This window comes from Populus nigra, chromosome 19 (assembly GCF_951802175.1).
Source record: "Populus nigra chromosome 19, ddPopNigr1.1, whole genome shotgun sequence".
Lineage (NCBI taxonomy): Eukaryota > Viridiplantae > Streptophyta > Magnoliopsida > Malpighiales > Salicaceae > Populus > Populus nigra.
The window spans coordinates 4997478-5017301 of record NC_084870.1 but is presented as its reverse complement, the minus strand read 5'-3'; the positions used below and the strand labels follow the sequence as shown (position 1 = coordinate 5017301).

The 19824-nt window shown below is 30.8% G+C and overlaps 1 protein-coding gene across 1 annotated transcript; it reads right to left on the bottom strand.

The window, feature by feature from the left end:
* Positions 1-7246: 7246 nt before the first annotated feature.
* LOC133679272 (scarecrow-like protein 33) lies at positions 7247-10859 on the bottom strand. The gene is made up of 2 exons (XM_062101815.1): positions 7832-10859; positions 7247-7656 (listed from the first exon to the last, which is right to left on the bottom strand). Exon 1 carries the CDS (start codon positions 10299-10301, stop codon positions 7923-7925), a length of 2379 nt encoding a protein of 792 aa, XP_061957799.1. The 5' UTR covers positions 10302-10859; the 3' UTR covers positions 7247-7656; positions 7832-7922.
* Positions 10860-19824: the final 8965 nt, after the last annotated feature.

Here is a 19824-nt window from a genome sequence, read left to right as displayed (position 1 = left end):
GGCTCGCATCTACCTCCATTGATTGCCTTCCTTAATGTCATTGAAATTATCTTATCGAGATCTTGTTGATGATGTTGTAGATGTGTTGATCATTAGTTGGTCGTTAAAACCCCTGAAATATAATTCTAACTTTATTATCACAATCAAAATAAATTCATCATATGATCATGAAAACTAGGTCGAACCCAAGAGAAATTATGTTTAATCTTCCTACAATATACTAAAATAAAAAGGAATGGGAGATTTGAATAAAGAATTAAAGAAATAAAATTCTGAAAATAAAAATAATAAATTTATATGTCGTTAACTCAGTTCAAGGGTCCACACATCCATTCATATAAATCTATTAATCATTGAAGTAAAAATAAATATCCTTTCATGTCAAGCAAATAAATTTGATATCCTTTAAAGATGAGGGAAATCGATGAGATTATGAATAAATTAATTAGATAAAGTTCTTTAATCAATTTCTTACCTTCAAGCAAATTTAATATTGAAAGTAATACTCATTCACTTCGCAGTAGCCTTAGTTTATTCCAAGCAAACGTTTAAAAGTTTGACAATTTAACTTAGTTTATTCTTCTCTAATAAATCAAGATAAGAGTTGTAACAATCAAATTAATTCTTTTGCTTCTTACTTTAGTCCCCAACAACAATTACGGATTGAAAAAAACTAGAAAATATACATGTCATCTCAAATAAATTCAATAAGCTTGAATAACAATCAATAGCATAATTTTAAACAAGAAAAAATAAATACTTGAATCTGAAAGAATTATAATGATAACATTACTTGTCGTAACTTTCTAATGGAGATGGTGTGTATTCCACTTAAACTGAAAGCTAAAGTTTAGTTCATAACTGCTGAAAAATTGAAAAAAAACAGAGAAGAAAAGAATATTGCCGAGCCCCTATTTCAGCTGTGTTCTGCTTTATTTATTCTTTCCCTTGACTGCTGAATTTCTTTAGAATTCATAGGCTAATTAAAAGTCCTTTTGCTACTTAATTCCTTTCTTCTTTATCGGGTCCTTAAGATTAGTTAAATCACTTAGAATTTGTGTTGAAAACGGACTCTGCTGCTGTCATGACTCTGCTGAAAAATTGAAAAAAACAGAGAAGAAAAGAATGTTGTCGAGCCCCTATTGCAGCTGTGTTCTGCTTTATTTATTCTTTCCGTTGACTGCTGAATTTCTTTAGAATTTATAAGCTAATTAGAAGTCCTTTTGCTACTTAACTCCTTTCTTCTTTATCTGGTCCTTAAGGTTAGTTAAATCACTTAGAATTTATGTTGAAAACGGACTCTGCTGCTGACACAACTCTGTTATAATTCCAACTCTACTGCAACTTAGACTTTATTTTTTTACTTGGTTTCCAATATCCTACTATCCTAGCTATATTCTTTCATTCATGGTATGTTAGAGGATTGATATGCACCTTTCTTGGGTCGTAAAACCTATAATTTATATGTCAGACTCTCATTCGTAGAGGGATGCTCAACATCGTTAGTTTCCTCATCAGATCAGGAGACCAATCTTGTTCTTCAAATTGCATCCAGGTTTTCGCCTTTGAAATAATTTTATCTGACTTGACATCTTTTATAAAAGTTGTGGTCCTAGGTGTGTAGATGATTTTGAGATTTTGAATCGTATAATTTTGATGTTTAAGGCTTAAGAGATACTCGTTTGAGTATGTAGTGTGAAAGTAAAGAATCTTGCTGTAAGGAGGATTTCAACTTGATTTTACAGGTCTGATTAGGGGTCTAAACAAACTTGCATTTTTGCCCATAATACATTCTTTAAAAACTTGATATATGTACTTTAACTTTGATTCGGCTCACATTCACATTCTTAAATTATAATTAGGTGAAAAACCTATTACAAAAAGCAAGGTCTGAAACATAAAATGCAGAAATTCTTATGTTTTAACAATTAATTCATAAAGTCTCTTAGGCATAACAAACTCATAAAAATAACTTGTGCTCCGATGTGCACCATCTTTGTAGCTCCTTTTCTTTGGTGTGTCTGCATTTTTGTTATGGCCAGTCGATTTGGGCTAGCCCAAACGGACTGACCTCGTGCAAGGGAAGCATGTTCGGGTTAGCCTAAATGGATTGATTTGTCTTTTTTTCTTTTAAATTTGTTTCATTGTTATTTTCTAACTTACTAAAGTAGTAAATTTTGTTAACATGTATTGTAACAAAAATATCCACGACATTTTAAAAATATATCTCAATCATAGTATATAGTTTGATATTAAATACTTGGTTAACCTCTTCGAATAAACTAGCAAGTGTTTACTAGTGCTTCGCCACGGGTCAAATATTTTTATTTTTCATTAAAAGTTATATATTTAGATTTTTTCAACATATTTTTGTAGTTCAAAAAATATAACAAATCAAAAAGTTTATGCACACATGTAATCAAATAGACTAAGAGTTATGTGTGCTAATAAATAAATAAATAATTATTAATGACACATAAAAATAAAAGTTGAAAAACCGATAGATAGATGTAAATTAAGATATTTAATCTTGAAAAATAGGATATTAAATTGATTGAATAAAATAAAAGGGAATAACATGTAAGGCTACACATATTAAAAATATCATTTAAAAATAATTTTTTTTTTCAAAAACATAGTTTATCTATATAAAAGATAAAAACAAAATCATAGATGAACCATAAAAACCTCTTTGAAAATTAAATGTGTAACAAAAAAATAAATATTATTCAAAAAAGATCCTCTGAACAAAATAAAAAAGAAGAGGTTTTGTCCATTTTTTTTGTTTTTAATTTTTTAACCAATCACGTCGCTTTATCACTTTTCCATTGCATTCTTTAAAGTTATATTTTCATAGTAGTCATGTTAGACCCAAGTGTCTTGAGTCTGATATCCATGCCAGAACAAACAATGTATCACTTGTTTTGCCTAGATTCCGACCACTGTGGTGGCTGAAAAATCAGGGTCTATGCTTTTTTGACCCAAAAACCTGTTTTGCAACCTATTTTTGACCCAAAACACCTATAAAACACCATAAAAACCCCCAAAACCAAACTCAATCTAAAATAAAAAATCAACTCGAGCTCAAATCTGTTTTTTCATGAACTTTTAAGGTACAAAAACACCTAATGTGAACTTCTAGCATCAAATAAAATAATTTGACACAAAAAATCCTTATTTTGATGTCCTAAATCGGTGCCAACGGCAAGTTTCTTTTTCTACTGCTGAAATCCGACGACTCCTCTCTCCTCTCTCAACCAAGGACAAAAAAATAATAAAAATAAATATCTGCACCAAAATGGAATTGGAATAATTTTGAGGGACTGCAATTGTATAATTTGTGAGATTATTTAAATTGGTGGACCAAAGTGAATGTTTTCGAAACTTATGGTACGCCACCTATGTTTACCGTATTTTTCATTTTGATCACTCATCTTCCAATCCCACCATTTCATAAGAATTTAAAATCAATTACTCACTAAATAGGACTTGCTCACCTAAAAACAAAGTTTGAGGATCAAACTAAAAACAAAAACAAAATTTTGCACGGTGATAAATGTACAGTGAAAATCCCACTTGTTTTAGCGTATAAGTAATTTGAGCATAATTTTATTAGCAATTAAAGAGTTAATTATGTTTTTAAATGATATAATTGAAAATATTAACATATTTATTTCAATTCTCAAAAGGAAAAAAAAAAGACTTAGTCTCTTATATATTATATTATGTATAAAGAGAGTTTTTTTATTGAGTGTTTTCTTCTCCTATTAACTTTATACATGTCATTTTTTTTAAGTCTACACCCTACAGCATGAGTAAGAAAATAATGTATCCTCTGACCATTGCCATAGAGAATATCTTGATGAATTAACCATACGTAAAGAAGTAAAAAAAAACAAATTGTTATCTAATTTTATGATAATTAAAATTTTTAATTAATTTTTAAAGATTGGGTTGGTTATGTGATAAAAAAAAAATAGCAATCATCCTATATATCCTACTTAAGGTAAGTGTTTTGCATTTGTTTTTTATAATAAATGTATATATTATATTTACATGCTAAAAGTTTGTCTAAATTGATAAATGCATGTTTAAAAAAAAAATGAAATGCTACTAAGATATAAAACAATGATTTATGACCTGACCCTATAATAACAAGATCCAATTCTTTTATTTGAAATAAGGATGTGTGGATTTGAAAGGATGATGAACAGTCGATGAATATAAATTTATCTAAAATTATATTAATCAAAATGGATCTAAAAATCATCACTCACACTAAATGAACATATAAATATTGTATCGATTCAGTCCAAATTTGCTTGTGTCAAGAAAGGATATCTTGACAACCAAAAATAAATTCACACATATCAACATGAGTACATAGAAATTAAATTTTAAAGAAAAAAAGGATTAGTTTAAAAAAATCTTTAAAATATGTTTAATTTTTAAACATAATAATTTAATGTGTTAAATGATTTCATTACCCATCAATATATTAAAATTGTTAATTTTATAAAAATAATTAAAATTTGTTGGCTTTTTAAATTGAGATATAGATTTAGGTTTGTATGGTTTGTGAAAAAATGGGGGAAATTTAACAGTATCCTTACGTGTTGATTTTTATTCTTATTCTCTTTTCGTTCAGTGAATTTTCTTATTTATTGTTTTGGACTTGTTCAAATATGGTCAATTAAGGATGCGAAATAAACACTTTTAAATATTACCAAGGGATTTGAACACAAGCACTTGCTTGATAGTTTTTGGAAATTCAAAAACTTAAAAATTAAAAAAAAAAAAAAACCTTGATGCATTCTTGGCTAATATTTCAGTAGGGATCACCAGTGGCGAAGCAGCCTGGGGAGGGAGTGAATCTATTTTTATCATGAATGTATTCTAATTATTTCTTGTATATATGCTGCAATCTATCATGGATAAAACATTACCTCCATGATAAAGAGTGAAAAATCAAAATTAAAAGAAACTCTAAAAACATATGGGAAAAATAATGTGGATATGCACAGTGAATCCACGTTGTTTTTCTCATTTTATCCCTCTCAACACAATATTAAGGCTAATAATAGGGGTAGTTTAGTCTTTTTGCAGGGACATATGTGCCTTTTAAAAACTTATTGGGGTCAAAAAGGTGTTTTTGCTTTTTTTTTAATAATAAAATTATTAAAATAACCTTTTAGGAAGGAAAAAAAGCTTTTGTTAAGGGATTTTGTCGCCATTTTACTTTTTAATGGATAGTAAAACCATTTATATGTCATTAGGATTAAATAATTTTAAAGCGTCTTTGGAGGGACCTTTTTGTCTTTTGAATCTAAGTTTTTTGTAATTCTCAGGTAAGGTTAAGGGCATTTCTATCTTTCAATAATATAAAATATTCAAAAAAAAAGTTATTACAACATGATATGCACGTGCCTGCAAATGAACGTCATCCACACCTTTTTAAGCTACTCATATTATGGCTTCTAGTTGTCACATGTTGCCTTCAATAGTATTGTTGGAAGAGTCATCTCTTTTTTTTTTCTTTGGGTGTTGCACGTGTTGGTGGATGATAGATGGATTGTCACCGGTTACCATTTCTTTTGTTTTTCCTTTCTTTTCTCCCCCCTAAAAGTACACATTGATCCCTTTTTCTTAATGTTTCAATTTTAGTCTTTATTTTTTATTTTTAACTTTTTTTCTTGACTTTCTTTATAAAAATTTTATTTATTTTCAATTTAGTCCTTTAATTACAATTTATCATATTTTTTTTTTCAATTTTGATTCCTTGGCCTCTTAGTTAAAGTTTTATTGATTTTTAATTTCACCTTTCAATCAAAGTTTATGGTGTATTATTTTTTTCAACTTAGCCCTTATTTTTTTTTTTGTCTTCCTTTTGTTAATGTTATTTTTCTTTTTAATTTAACCCTCCAATCAAAAACAATTGTTGCCCTCTCATTTATTTTTTGTTTAGGTTTGCACCCTCGTTCTTTTAATTTTAATTATATATATTTTTCTTATTTTTTATTCTAATTTTCAGTTTTATTTTAATTGATACTTTTTATTATATTTTTTTTATAAAAATAATTTTTAAATTTATGTTCAAGTTAACATCCCTCCTCTATGATTTTTTTATTTTGTTTATTTAGCTTTTTTTAATTTTTTTTAATATTTTATATGTATTTAATTTTTGAAGATACTATTATTATTTTTCTATATTTGTTTATGTTTTATACAAATGATATTTTTCTAAAAAGATAAAAAAAAAATATTTATTTTAATATGTGCAGCATACTTTGTGATTTGTAGTGTTTCTTGTTTTTTGGGGGGCTTTTAGCCCTGTTTCCTATAAATAAAATTAAGAATTCATTAAAATATTTATTAATTTAAGAATGCATGTAAAGGAATAAAGTAATAGAAGTAAAAAATATAAGGATAAAAGGATGTATAGTGCGATACAGTTTTAATGAGATGAACGGGAAGAAAGGAAGTTATAATATATTGAAAAGGACATTGAGAGTTTTTCTCTTTTTTTTCAACAATTTTTATTCTTTTCTTTAAATAAAAAAAAAAAGAGAAAATTTTCAACATGCAAGTCCGAGGAGGAAATTTAGTTTTCTTTAGATGAGAAAAATCATTTATTTTTTCTTGGAGTAAAGAAAGTTTATTCAATTTAAAAATATATCAAAATAATGTTAAATAATGTTTTTATTTTTGTAAATGTGGTTGCGGTTGCTTTTCAAAGTATTTTTTTAGTTAGAAATGTATCAAAATAATATAATTTTTTTGTTTTTAAAAAATTATTTTTGACATCAGCACATCAAAATAATCTAAAAATATCAAAAAAAATATTTAAAGTAAAGAAAAAAATAAAAAAATTTCAAATATTTTTAAAATACAAAAACAGAGATAGCATAATCTTAAAAAAAAAATATTAAATCAGTTGCCCGAAACCATGAAATCTGCATATGCTTATATCCAAATGACATTTCAAAATTTTGATGAGAAATAAATCAAAGCGACTCCAACAACATCCATGGGCTATAGCCACTTGCCACTACATTGAGAAGTCTCATCGTAAACTTCAGATCAGAGAACCACAGCTAATAAGCCTTTAAGGTTTTAAGGTTTTTTTGCCTTTTGGTTTCAGTTTCCAATCAGCAGTAACAATTTATCAGGGCGAGGGTTTTTTTATTGAAGGAAAAGGTTCATTCATCAAAAGAGAAGATATGCACAAATTAACCTCTTAGATCAGTTTAAAGGGAATAAATTTATGATTTATTAGATACTGAGTTAAGCTGAACCAAGATGAATTTATGTATAAATACTTGGTCTCAAAACTCCCTTGATCACCGCTCCAGATGGAAAATCTTCTAGACAAAAACTACATGACTTGATTACCAAATTTCCCAACAAAAACCAGTTGTCAGTAATGAATTTACATCCTTCAAACATAAGAGGGTTTCAAGCTTGTTCCCAAAGCTCACTGTAAGAAGCACATCCTCCCCACTGGCTTTCGGAAAGTAAAGCTTTAGACAAAGACGAACAAGCCATCAACCATCGGATTTTTTTATATATACAAGGATAATGATGGTCCAGAAATTACAAATTAAGTCTAAGACTTTAAAGGGTTCTTCTCAAGAGCTAGGTAGCACGACGGATCATCTGAAAACATGGAAGGAGCAAAGTTAGAACCTATTATACCCTGTCTTGCATTTGAACACCAGTAAAATGTTCAGAGTTTGAAGCACTAAAACTAGCGTACAAGGATAAAAATTGTCAGATCATAAGAGAGGAGCTAGAACAAAAACTATATTATAACTCTTTAAGGCTTTCATACCTTTAGTCTGAATTTGAAACTATTTGTTCCTGTCCAGCTAATGAAGAAACTTACAGCTCTCCATTCCAAGTACAAATTCTGTCCAATGCTCCTATGCAGGCACCCAACAAGAGGAAGCAAAAATTATTCGACCCTTCCATCCCTGCAGCATCCAGTGGTTGTCTTCATCAACTACAAAATCCTTGTGGTAACAGCTCTTCAACTTACCCCTAACCTTTGTCATGAGCTCCTGGTCAAATGGGAGAGGCTTGAACCCGGCTCTCACAGTCCGGACCTGCCACTGCTTGTATGTCTCAGGCCTCTCAACCCTTTCCTGACCCTCACAAGCTATAACATTCATTGCATCCTGTCCGAAGAATTCTCTCTCAAACATCATCCTCTCTTGATCTTCTCGAGGTAAAGTAGAATCAAATATGTCAAATAATGAGGAGAACTGGAATAGTGCCTCCCGGAACCGTGTGAGGAAGAAGGGAGCATTGTATGATCCATTTATAATAGTATGAACAAATATATCAGGATTCATCTTCCGAATTAATTTAAGAACAGCATCCCTTGGGCAGTCCACATCTACTGTCTCATCGAGTAGATTCTTAAACCGACATAGACAGTTCACAGCAAGCACCTCATTTCTATTAATCTTGAGGTCCTCAATTGGGATTTTTTCCCAGTTTTGTGCAGTAATAGGATTGTACTCGAATGGAACCTTAAAGCGCTCACAATACTTGGCCAAGCGACGTCCTGTCTCCTCAACTCTTTCTGATGGCCGGAAACCATGTTGGGGCAGCTCTATTCCAGTAAGGCGTAGCTTTGGGGGGCCATTAGGTAGCAGAGAGAGTTGCTGGATAAGAATTGGCCATTGAAAACCATAGAGGACACCAAAATCTACAATATGGAGAGTAGTTGCTTTCTCAGCAGCATGCAAAATCATTTTGATTGCGAAAGCAATTGAAAGTTTCTTAAAGGGGCAGGCTCGAAGCTGGGTTTTGTAGGCTTTCAACATATCAGCAGCTGTTATCCTCTTTGAAGCAAGGGAAGAGATAAAATTTGGGGTTCCGTTCCCACTACCAGCCAAGCGTGCCTCAAGACCATTGGCAAAGAAATGAGCCAATCTCTGAGTCCCATCACCAAATGGAGAAGAGTGCTGCCTGATCTGTTTCAGTAGTTCATTAGCAGTCCTGAAGTCATTGGCGGAGATAGCTTGAGCACAGAGGATAAGGAGAGTCCTCAGGTCCACTGTTTCCATCCTTTTGTTCTGTCTTTTAGCACGGTTTTTCCCACCACTGGATCCATTTGATTGTTCATCTGGCTGCAAGCTCTTGCATCCTACTTCCTGGTCAGCGTCATTGCCACAGCATTGTCCCCCAGTCCAAAGCAATACCTTATCAAACATCTCCGATAGTTCACCCTCTTCCACATACACCGCGGACTGCTTATTAGACCTTCCTTCTTCTGGATCTGAATCCTCTCGCTCATGATTCTTCCTACCCCTCGAACCATTCGGCGAGCTGTCCGCCTCAGATTTCTCCTCCTTCACCACCACTCTAGGAGTCTTCTCCTTTTTCCATGTGGAAAATGCATTTGTCTCCAAATCAATTACCAGTTGACTGGCACTAGGAAGGAACTTACTAGCTTCCTCTAACCCTTTCTTGAACTGCAAAACAGATTCCATATCACTAAACATATTCTGCACCATCTCACCCGCAGAGGAACCCATAAGGCTGTCACGCGAATCGGTGAAACCATATGGACTCACTGAAAATTGCATATTGGGCCGCAAATTGGACTGGAGATGGTTTTCACCGAGAAGAGAGATTCTCTGGAAAGATGGATTCGACCCTCCAACATCGGCGTCACCACCAACCCACTGAGGTTCTTTAGAAAAATCAGTGGTAAAACTGCTAGTGACTGTGCTAATTCCATTACTGGTATTATCACCACAATTACTGCCAGTTCCCGAAATATTACTGTCAGGGCTCTCATGGTTGAGATAAGACTGGGACGAATTGAGAGAAGGAGGATACTGCTCACCGAGTGCATCATACAATGACTTCTCGGTGGCGCTTAGAGCAAAGTGATCATGAAACATGTGTGGCTGATCTTTCATGTTCTCTTCCATAAGCATCTGGCTTATGTACTTGAGAAGCGGGTCAGTGGAATCACTATCCTCAGAAGGAGAGGAGGCTTCCGCCTCGGGACTCAAGCCCGTTGAGGGATCAAGTAACCCTCCATCCGGGCTCAAGCTCATTGAAGGAACAGATGACTCCCCCGCTGGATTCAAATTAAAGGATAGTCCAAAACTATCAGGATCACTATGAAGATTGATGAAGCTGAGATCAGGAGAAGGGGTATTGAATTCAAGTCCGTGCTCAATGACTGGGTATTGGTCTGAATTTGGGAACATGATCGTTTCATCAAATTTGGAATCATTTTGATAATCAGAGAGTCTTGTGTAATTACGATCCATGACCATCCTATCTATATCTATCCCTCAAAACCCTACGAAAAGGATGAAACCTACAAAGTCAAGCTCTAAACTTAATACTCCTAAATTTCTAAAACATCAGTAGCCTACACAAACTCAAAGGAATTAGTAAATGGAAACCGATTAAGTAAACACAGAAAAACAAAACATGGAGATATATCTAATGGAGTGATTAAAGAGGCTAAAGCCAACAAGAAAGATTATTTCACCTTAGGCATTTGTAAGGAAGCAAACTGGTAGAAGGAAAGGTGAAAGTAGCAAAGAATAGATGCCGAGCAACTAATAGACGGAACAAGCAAGGAAAAGGCTTAATTATAGTGGAGCATGTTCATTTCAACTAGCTTCTTGGAACGTAGAGAAGGATGGAAGAGGAGAACAGGGTTCTTGAAATTCAAGTGATCAGGCGAGGGTGGCTGCATTTATATAAGCAGTAAAACAGAGCTGATGAGGGAAGGGAGAGTGAAACAGTGTCAATAAAGGATCCTTCATGGAAGTTGGAAATGTTAGAAATGGAGTGGCGATTGAGAGAGACAGTTTGAGGGTTGCCATCTTGTCACGGCATATTAGATAGATGTATTACCGGTTATAAGCGGTCTCGTCCAAATTGACGTTGCTTTTTTTCTTTCTTTTAAGAAATATTTTCAACTTTTGTTAGAGATATTATTAAATATATCCAAAATTATATCTCATCTTTCTCATAAAAAAGATATGAAATTTATTACAAGAAAATCTTTAATCTCATGTTTTTATGAAAAGAAATACAATTTTTAATATATTAAATAGACTTGAGAGGTGGGATCACATCACATGTATATATCCGACTATCCGAGCCTCCCAATCGTGTGCCATTGACTATTAACAAGTCCAAATATAGGGTCCAATATACAGATGGCAGGTGACCATTGTTCACAAAAACACTGTTTACACTCTCACATTTTAATTTTAATGTGGATCATACAATTTTTAAAAATTTTAAATTTAGTTCTTGAATTTATTTATTTTTTGCACAATTGAGCTTTTTTGAAACTAAATTAGAGCTTAATTGCTTTTTTTTTGTAAGGGAGGGTTGAATTAAAAGAAAAGAGCCTGAAATGAAAAAAAAAAAAAGTAACATAGATAGCAAATTGAATTTTTTTGTTAAAAGCTCATTTGAGTTCCCTTTTTTTTTTAACTATTAGGTGACTAGTCTATTGAATTTTATAAAATTTAATTTTGATACCAAACTTAATTTTACTCATTTTTCAGTTTTTTTTTGTTAGAAAAGAAAGAGAGAGTCGTTGGATTTCGACTTAGAAAAAAAAGTGTTTGTTGGTGAAGAATCAAGTCACCAAAACGATTATTTTTTTGTGTTAAAATGGTTCCATATGATGAGAGAAGTTAAGATTATGTGTTTTTTTAACTTGAAAACACCTAAAAAATCATATATGAGCTCGGGAATTTTTTTTTGTTTTGGATGGATTTTGGATTTTAAGGCAGTTTTTTATGCTTTTCATGGCTATGAATTGGTTAAACAAGGTCTCTTGGGTGTTTCCTACATGTTTTGGGCCAAAAATAGGTTTTTGAGTAAAAAAAAACAAAGAATCATGTTTTTCCTACCAATTCTAGTAGCACCTGACTTGATTCTTTTATAAAAAATTCCTTATTTTAAAAATTAATGTATTAGTTGATATTTTTAAAATAAATTTTGGATTTATGTTTTAATTAGTTTGTGATAATTTTTTAATGATATTGAGTGTGTTTAGTTTTTAAAGAGGTTTGTGTGATTTATCTGTGATTTTTTCTTAATTTTTTATAGATTAACTTTTATAAAAAAAATATCGATTTTTTTATAAGATTTTTCATATATGCATCCTTGTATTTTTTTATTATTATTCAATAAATCTTATGTGTACGTCGATTTCTATTATAAATTTTATGTGTTTTTTTATTACAAATTTATTTTGATAGAGAGTTATTAAACACAACAAGGTAAATTACTTGTGTTGCAATGTTAAGTATCTTTATCTTCATTTGTCGCTTAATTGTTCACAGCATCTCAGTATTATGTTGGTGTTTTATTTTGCGATCTTTTTTTTTTGTTATGTAGTTAAATAAAAATTAGTTTTGGAAAAAAAATTATAATCCCACTAAAGTTTATAACCCGGTTCACAGGTTTGGCATACTAGCCCAAGCTACCTGGTTTATAGGTTTTGACGAATTCACCAACTAGTTGGATATGCTTTTTTGGTTTTTGGTCTATTAATTTTTTTAATAGTTTTTTTTTTAATTTTATTCTTTAATATTGAATTGATTGAGAAATAAACTACATGATTTATTTATTTATTTTGTTTTCTTTATGGTTATCACTATCTCAAATAAGTTTTTATTTTTGGGTTGGTACTCAATTTTGTGACCATATATTTTTATCATATAATTTAAAAAAATATTTTATGAAAAATGAATTATTAAACTCAATGGAATTCATGATAATGTTTGCTTGGAGACTGAGATCAATCTAATTTGTAATTGTCTCAATAGTTTTTATGAAAAATATTATTATTTGTTAAAAGTCAAGTCATGTTTTTACCGGTCATTACAATGTTTTTTTTGTTTTTTTGTTTTTTTTAATTGATATTTTTTAAAAATTCCATCATTAAGTATTGGGCTGATTATGAATTAGACTTTGTGATTTATTTAGGTTTGCTTTCTATGAGATTACCTCAATCTTATGACTCGGGTTGAGTTTTTGCGAGTTAATTTGTGTAGACTCAGGTTATTTTATTGTGTCCTATTTTTTCTCAATTTTTTTACTTTCTACGATATTATCTCGATCTCATTACCTGGGTCATGAGTTTGATAGGTTAACTCAGGTTGCCTCAAGTTTTTTTTATCTTTTTTTTAATTGATAATTTTTTTCAATTTTATCATTTAATACTAGATTGATTGTGAATTGAGCTTCATAATTTGTTTTGATTTTCTTTGTATGGAATTATCCTAGTCACTTAACCTGGGTTGCAGCTTTGACAAATTAATTCGAGTTTGACTTAAGTTGTTTGTTTTTTTTCTCTTTTTTTAATTAATTTTTTTATCAATTTCATCCTTCAATATTGGTTTAATTGAAAATTTAGATTTCATATTTTGTTTTGATTTTCTTTTTATGGAGTTATTCTGGTCTCATGATCCAGAATGTGGATTTTGCAAGTTAACCCAGATTAACCTTAATCGATCTAATATGTTTTGTCTCAATATTTTTTTTAAAAAAAATATCACTTTGAAAATTTTTTTTTGTCAAACTATATTTTTAACGGTTGTCCGGGTTATCTATAGACCCGTCAAGTTGAACAAGTCACACTATGTCAACCCCTACATAGTTTAATTTTTTTTTAATTAGGAAACACATTGGTAACTTCTAGATTATTTTTTACGTTAAAAAATTGATATGACTCACTGTGTCATATTTTGCTTAATTTTTCTCCAATTTCATGCTTGAATTTATTTTTCTTACTTATTTGTTTTTTAATTTCATCATTTAATATTTTGTTGATTGTTAATTGAGCAATATAATTTATTTTGGTTTGGTATTTTTATCCAGTTGCCTCAATAATTAGTTAGTTTTTAATTTTATAAGTGTCTATTTTAGATAATAAAATTATATATATATAAAATTATTTCATCCAATTAAGTTCATGACCCAAATTACAGTTTTGATTGATTAACTTTGGTTAATGAGTAATTGGATTTCATTTATTTTTTGCATGAATAGGTCTTGGTTGGTTTATTTAATTAAATGTATATATGAACCTTTTGATTTACAATTAATATTTTTTAAATTAAAAAACACGTAGAAAATGTTTTTACGTATTGAAAAGAATGTATCAAATTCATGGCAAATCACGAATCAAATAATTAGTATATGCTGAAATTCAACTGGGCGGCCTCCATTGAACATGAAAAAAGCAGCTTATGGTAAAATCTATTAATAGTACAAAAATCTGACAAGTCTCCTAGCGTAGAATTATCTGAATACCCAATTATTTGAACGGGCACATTGATTCAAAATAGCATCAACATCCAAGAAACCAAACACACAAAAGTAGCTTGCGGCCCAGGAGTCAAAAGAGAAATTAAAAAAAAATATTAAAAATATTTTAGGAAATATAATTTTTAAAAAATATTTTTGTTCCCACAGCGGCAATCGAAGACAGGTAAGAAAATGATATTGCTGTGAAATATCTTCAAAGATGGCCAAGTATATTTATAATAATTAATCCGAAGGCACGTGCAATATATAAAAATCTGGTGATCAAAAGGATTCATCCAGAAATATTAATTTTATCACGAAACGACATGTGACGAACATAGACTACTTTGTTTTATTTGGTATTTCGAAAGAAATATCATCCACAGTTATCACTTTAAGCAAACAATTTCATGACTTCAGCTTGGATGAAGTCAAACAAGCGAAAACCACCGGTTACCTGCCTGCCCGGGTGACCAAGTCCAACCATCTTCTTCCTCCATCGTTCTAATTTCGAGGTCAAAAGCTTCTTTCTTCCCAAAACGTGAGAAGCAAGTCTTTCCAATCCTCACAGCCAAAATAACATGCATGATCATGACCCACACCCGAAATTATACTTTTACACTGGATCTTACGAAGACCTATTGTTTCTTACTTCTCCATGTCATTAAGTTTCTCTAATAAATGTAAAGTAGACAAAGGTAGATCTTTTATCTATTTGATCTCCTATCCACTTAGCATTAGTGTACCCTTCTACTTTAAACTCTATTAACAAGAAAATTGCAGTCTAATTTGACTAATAAAACCCTATTAACAAGAAAATTTTAATTTGGGAAAAAACAATTCAAAAGTAGTTGTTTAAGAACTCAATTAGAATTTTTCAGGGTTTAATTGAATTTATTGAACGTTTAATTGTAAGAAAAATTGGTTTTTAAGTTCAATTTGGGCTTTAACTCAATCAAAAAATTTAATTTGAAGTTTGATGGATGATTAGGGATTTCATTAAAGAAATTCAAAATCAAGGACTAAACTAAAAAAGGCATGCGACATAAGGGACTGAAATCGGCAAAGTTAGGGGCCAAATTGAAGAAAAAATAAAGTTTATTAATCAATTAAGAGTCAAAATGCATAAATCAGAAATCAATGACCAAATTGGAAAAGACATTGAATTCTAGGGCTGACAGTTGAGTTTAGCAAGGGTAGAGTTGCAAAAAATTAGAATTTAAAGGGTAATTAAGGATATAATAAAAAAATATTTGAGAGATCAAGGACTAAATTGAATTTTAGCCAAATCTCAAATAAAAACCCTAATTTTTTGTTAGTTAACCTAGACGACATGTCGTTTGGTTCATGTTCAAAATGCACCATTTTGAATAGAGGGCAGACAACGTGTGGTCTGTCCACTATTCATCTTTTTTTTTGGGTAGTTTTAGGCTGATCAAGTTGGTATCTTCAAATGAATGAATGTGAAACTACAAACCTCTAAATTGAGTAAGGTTGGATCTAAACAAAAGAAGTGCACCTCCTCTACCATTTTCAAGTAGTCTCCGATGATGTTTATAGCGAAGTTGTCGGTGAAGCCTCGAAAGTGGTTGGCTTAGTCAACCTTGACCGTGACACTCATTTTGCAAAACCATTAAATTCTTCGTGTGTTCACACTCCCAACCTTTTCGGTGGGTTCTTATCAAGTCTTGACCACGTTTCTCTCTAGATCAAAAGGCTAGAAACAGTTCTTTTGCCTCCAAGTTTAGCAAAACCACCAAGAATCTTCAAAACCAAGTTTGTTGTCACCATTGCAAAACCAGCAAGGTACAAAGCATCTAGCTATTAAAACCATTCCAAAACCTTCCCATTTCAATAAGAGGGTCAAAAATTGATCAATTATGATCAAACCTTGATTGAAACCCTAGAAAAAACCTATACATTCCCACTGAAAAATCCAAAAAAAAAAGGAAAAAAAAAGAGAAAGGAGAAAAAAAAGGCAGGAAAATCTTGATAAGAAAGTTAAATGTGAAGGTGCAAGAGCCTAGCACAAAGATTTTTTAAGCTTTGAGTATGGTAAAGCTAGACTTTACAAAGGAAAGGTATAAAGGGGCAGCAGCTATTAATGAAATTTAAAGGTATAAACTTCATTTAACCTAGTAGGTGATGTCCATGAGACACACCTCTAGCTTGTTTTACATGTTTAATTATGTTTTTGAACTTGTTTTAGTATTATAATATCTTTAGTTTTAATTTTTTATTAATGCATAAAAAATATTGTTTTTTCTTAATTGATCTTGCTTTGAGTTGGTTATTAATGTATGCTGGATATTTAGAAAATGTTTGGATGATTTGGAATAGTTTAGGAATCTTTTAAAGGTGACAGTAGGCTTTTAATGTTTGTTTTGACGTATATTCTTATTTTCTAGATTTGTGTGAGTCTTATTTACTATTAAAATGCCAATTTTAGAACCCAAATTGTTGAATATGATTATTGTTTAGGTTTAATAGTTTGGGGAATTGAAACCCCATAGATGTTTTATATGATTTGTTGTTTTTTGTTGTTTGTTTTAATTTAAACATGTGTAACTATGACAATGTGGTTTATGGGAGCAAAAGGCAATAGGTTGGGAGGGCTAAAAGGCCAATTCTAGGTTGAATAACATTTTTGCATTTCTAGGCAGATTCTAGGCAATGTTCTTCGTATGAACATTGTCTTGGCTACTTGATTTTGACCATTTTTAATTTGTTTATTTGCATCAACATCTTCACATGAGTTTGTTAATCAATAATTAAGGGTTTGTTTGCATTAATAACTATTTTTTTCTAAGTTTCGACCCTAGGGTTTTGTTTTTGCATCGAAATCTATTTTGATCAAATCGTGATTATTGGTTGATGATTGTTAATGTGTGATGCTTGATTATTTTTTAGTGAATGATTTCCAACATCATATGTCTTCGGTTTATTCATATCTGGTTTGGATCTTGATTCATGTTGTTAAGCATGTTCTTTATTACTACCCTATTTTTTACCCTATTTTTCAAAATTTTCAAAAAAAAACCCTAGAAAATATGTTCTTGACATATTTGCACCATTTTCAGTGTTTTTTCCAAAGAAATTAAAATTAAAAAATCTACTTTCAATGCATTCAGTTTTTAACACGCACATTTAGTCAACGTTGATGTTGCATTTTTTCAACATCTTTTAGACTCTGAACTTGTTGCCCTAACTCCATCAAATCTCATACAACCATTGTTTTCTAGGTGGTATAATCCAGGTAAGAAATGTGAATATTATGATGGAATCCTAGGCCATTCGATTGAAAATTGCAGAAATTTCAAGTATCATATCTGGAGGTTGGTGAGCAAGGGGCAAATTGGGTTTGTGAAGAATGGTGGTATCTACTACATAGTCACTTAACCATCTTCAGTATGATCAACAACTTGCAAAATGCTAACAAGGGATAGATGATGTGCAACTGCCTAGAGAATGAGCATTGTATTTTTGCTTCAATATATTTTTCATGTGTACCGGGACAACATCACATTCTTTCAATGAATTATGCTTTGTTTTTTGTCTTATGATTGTCTTGAAATAAAAAGATGTTTCTTTCAAAAGGTATTTTGAAAAAATGATAAAATATTTTAATAAAACTCAAACATGCGAAATTAAGGATAATCAATCTTGAAAGATTAAAAGTGTTTTAGTTGCAAAAATAACTAGACATTCGTTAAAATAGCATGACAAACAGTATAGGGTGACAAAATAATTTTGAGCTCACATACAAAATTGAACCGCATCATAAAGCTAAGCTTTAGTGGTATGCATAATGACATATAGTGGATTCGGTAGTTATGGACTTACGAATCATAATTCTTTGCAAATCCAAATTATTACACTGGACGATGTCAAAATTTATTAGTTCTAACTAACCTTACTTGAAATGAGAAAAGGTCATCTTTATTTATTCCTTTTAAAATTCATAAAATATATATCTTTTGCAGTCCCAATCTAAGCATGATATAATCTTTCTTTTGAAGGGAAACCCAGACCTAGATCACACCCCATACTAGGGGTAAGTGAGATTTTTTATTGAAAAGATAAAAACAATAGTAGAATCAATGGTAAAGGGAATGCTGAGAATAAAAGGCCAATAATTGAAAAAAGGCTAAAAGTGAAAAAAACCCTAAATTGAAGGACACCTAAGAAAACTTTGAGAAAGGCGGTGAGAAAACCAAAAATAAAAATTGCTCGCACTTAAAGACAAATTAAGTTTTGATGATCGATGGAATGTCATGAAAAGCTTAAAGGTAGAAAAATACTTATCAAGTCTAACTCTGTCATTCTTTATGGCCTAGTTCTCAAATATAGGATCTTCAAGTGCATATTGTGCCTTTATTATAGTGAGATATTCAGTCTTGCCACGATTACCAATATACAATTTCATGATGAGAGCCCTCCATTAGTTAGGGAAAGGGACAGTGCCTTAATGGGTATTTAAAAATGTAGTAATGGTTGCTTTTCAAAGTGTTTTTCGTCTGGAAATGTATTAAAATAATATTTTTTTTATTTTTAAAAAAATTATTTTTGATATCAACACATCAAAACAATTTGAAAATATAAATAAAATTAAATTTAAATCCAAAAAAAAATGAAATTTTATGGAATATGATTTACACCGCGTTTTCAAATAGTGTCTAAAACACACTAGTATAATGATTGTTGCGGCTAGAAAACTGTTGCATATTGAGTGATTTACTGCTACTGGGAAACAGCTCCAGATTGAGTGATGGTCTTGTCTTCTATTAGAGCACAAAGTTTGGTGTTAATATTGTTGATGGATCGATTGCAAATTGTTGATGGATCCTTTGTTTTCGTTGTTGGTATTGCTAGATGGCAGATAGAGAAATAAAAAGTTTGAGTATGTAGCGAATTTGTGGTGAGAGTTTGAATTCGCTGTGGGTTTTTTTTGTATGAGAGTAATTTGTCTTCTATTAGAGCACAAAGTATTTTACTTGAACGATATTTTAATACATGTCAGTCAAACTGTGGGTTTTTTTTTTTATGAGAGGAATTGGTATCCAGGGATTCTTTTTTTCTATGTTTTATTCTTTTTTATTGGAGGTTCATTATACAAAAAACAATATTATTATTTAGGAAAAAAACTAAATATTACAATCTTCTATAATTATATCATTTTCTATAGTCATGGAAGGGAGAATAATTCTCCATGATTATAAAATATACAAGTCATTTCAGGTCTCGAGGAATTATATATATTGGTGTGTCAATGTCAATTCATGGGTCAATGTCAATTTACGTATTTATATTGCAGTTGAACAGGAAAATCAATCTCCTTATCCGCATGACTTTTAGAACCACACATGCTGTCAGGATAATTAAAGAGAGTATAATTTGTTTAATAATTCCCTAATTTTAATTGTTTGTATGCTTCTGGTTGAACAGCAAGCAAATTAATTTGAAGGGATTTTTTTATTAATTAAATAAAGTTGAAAGGGTGTGGAGAATCAA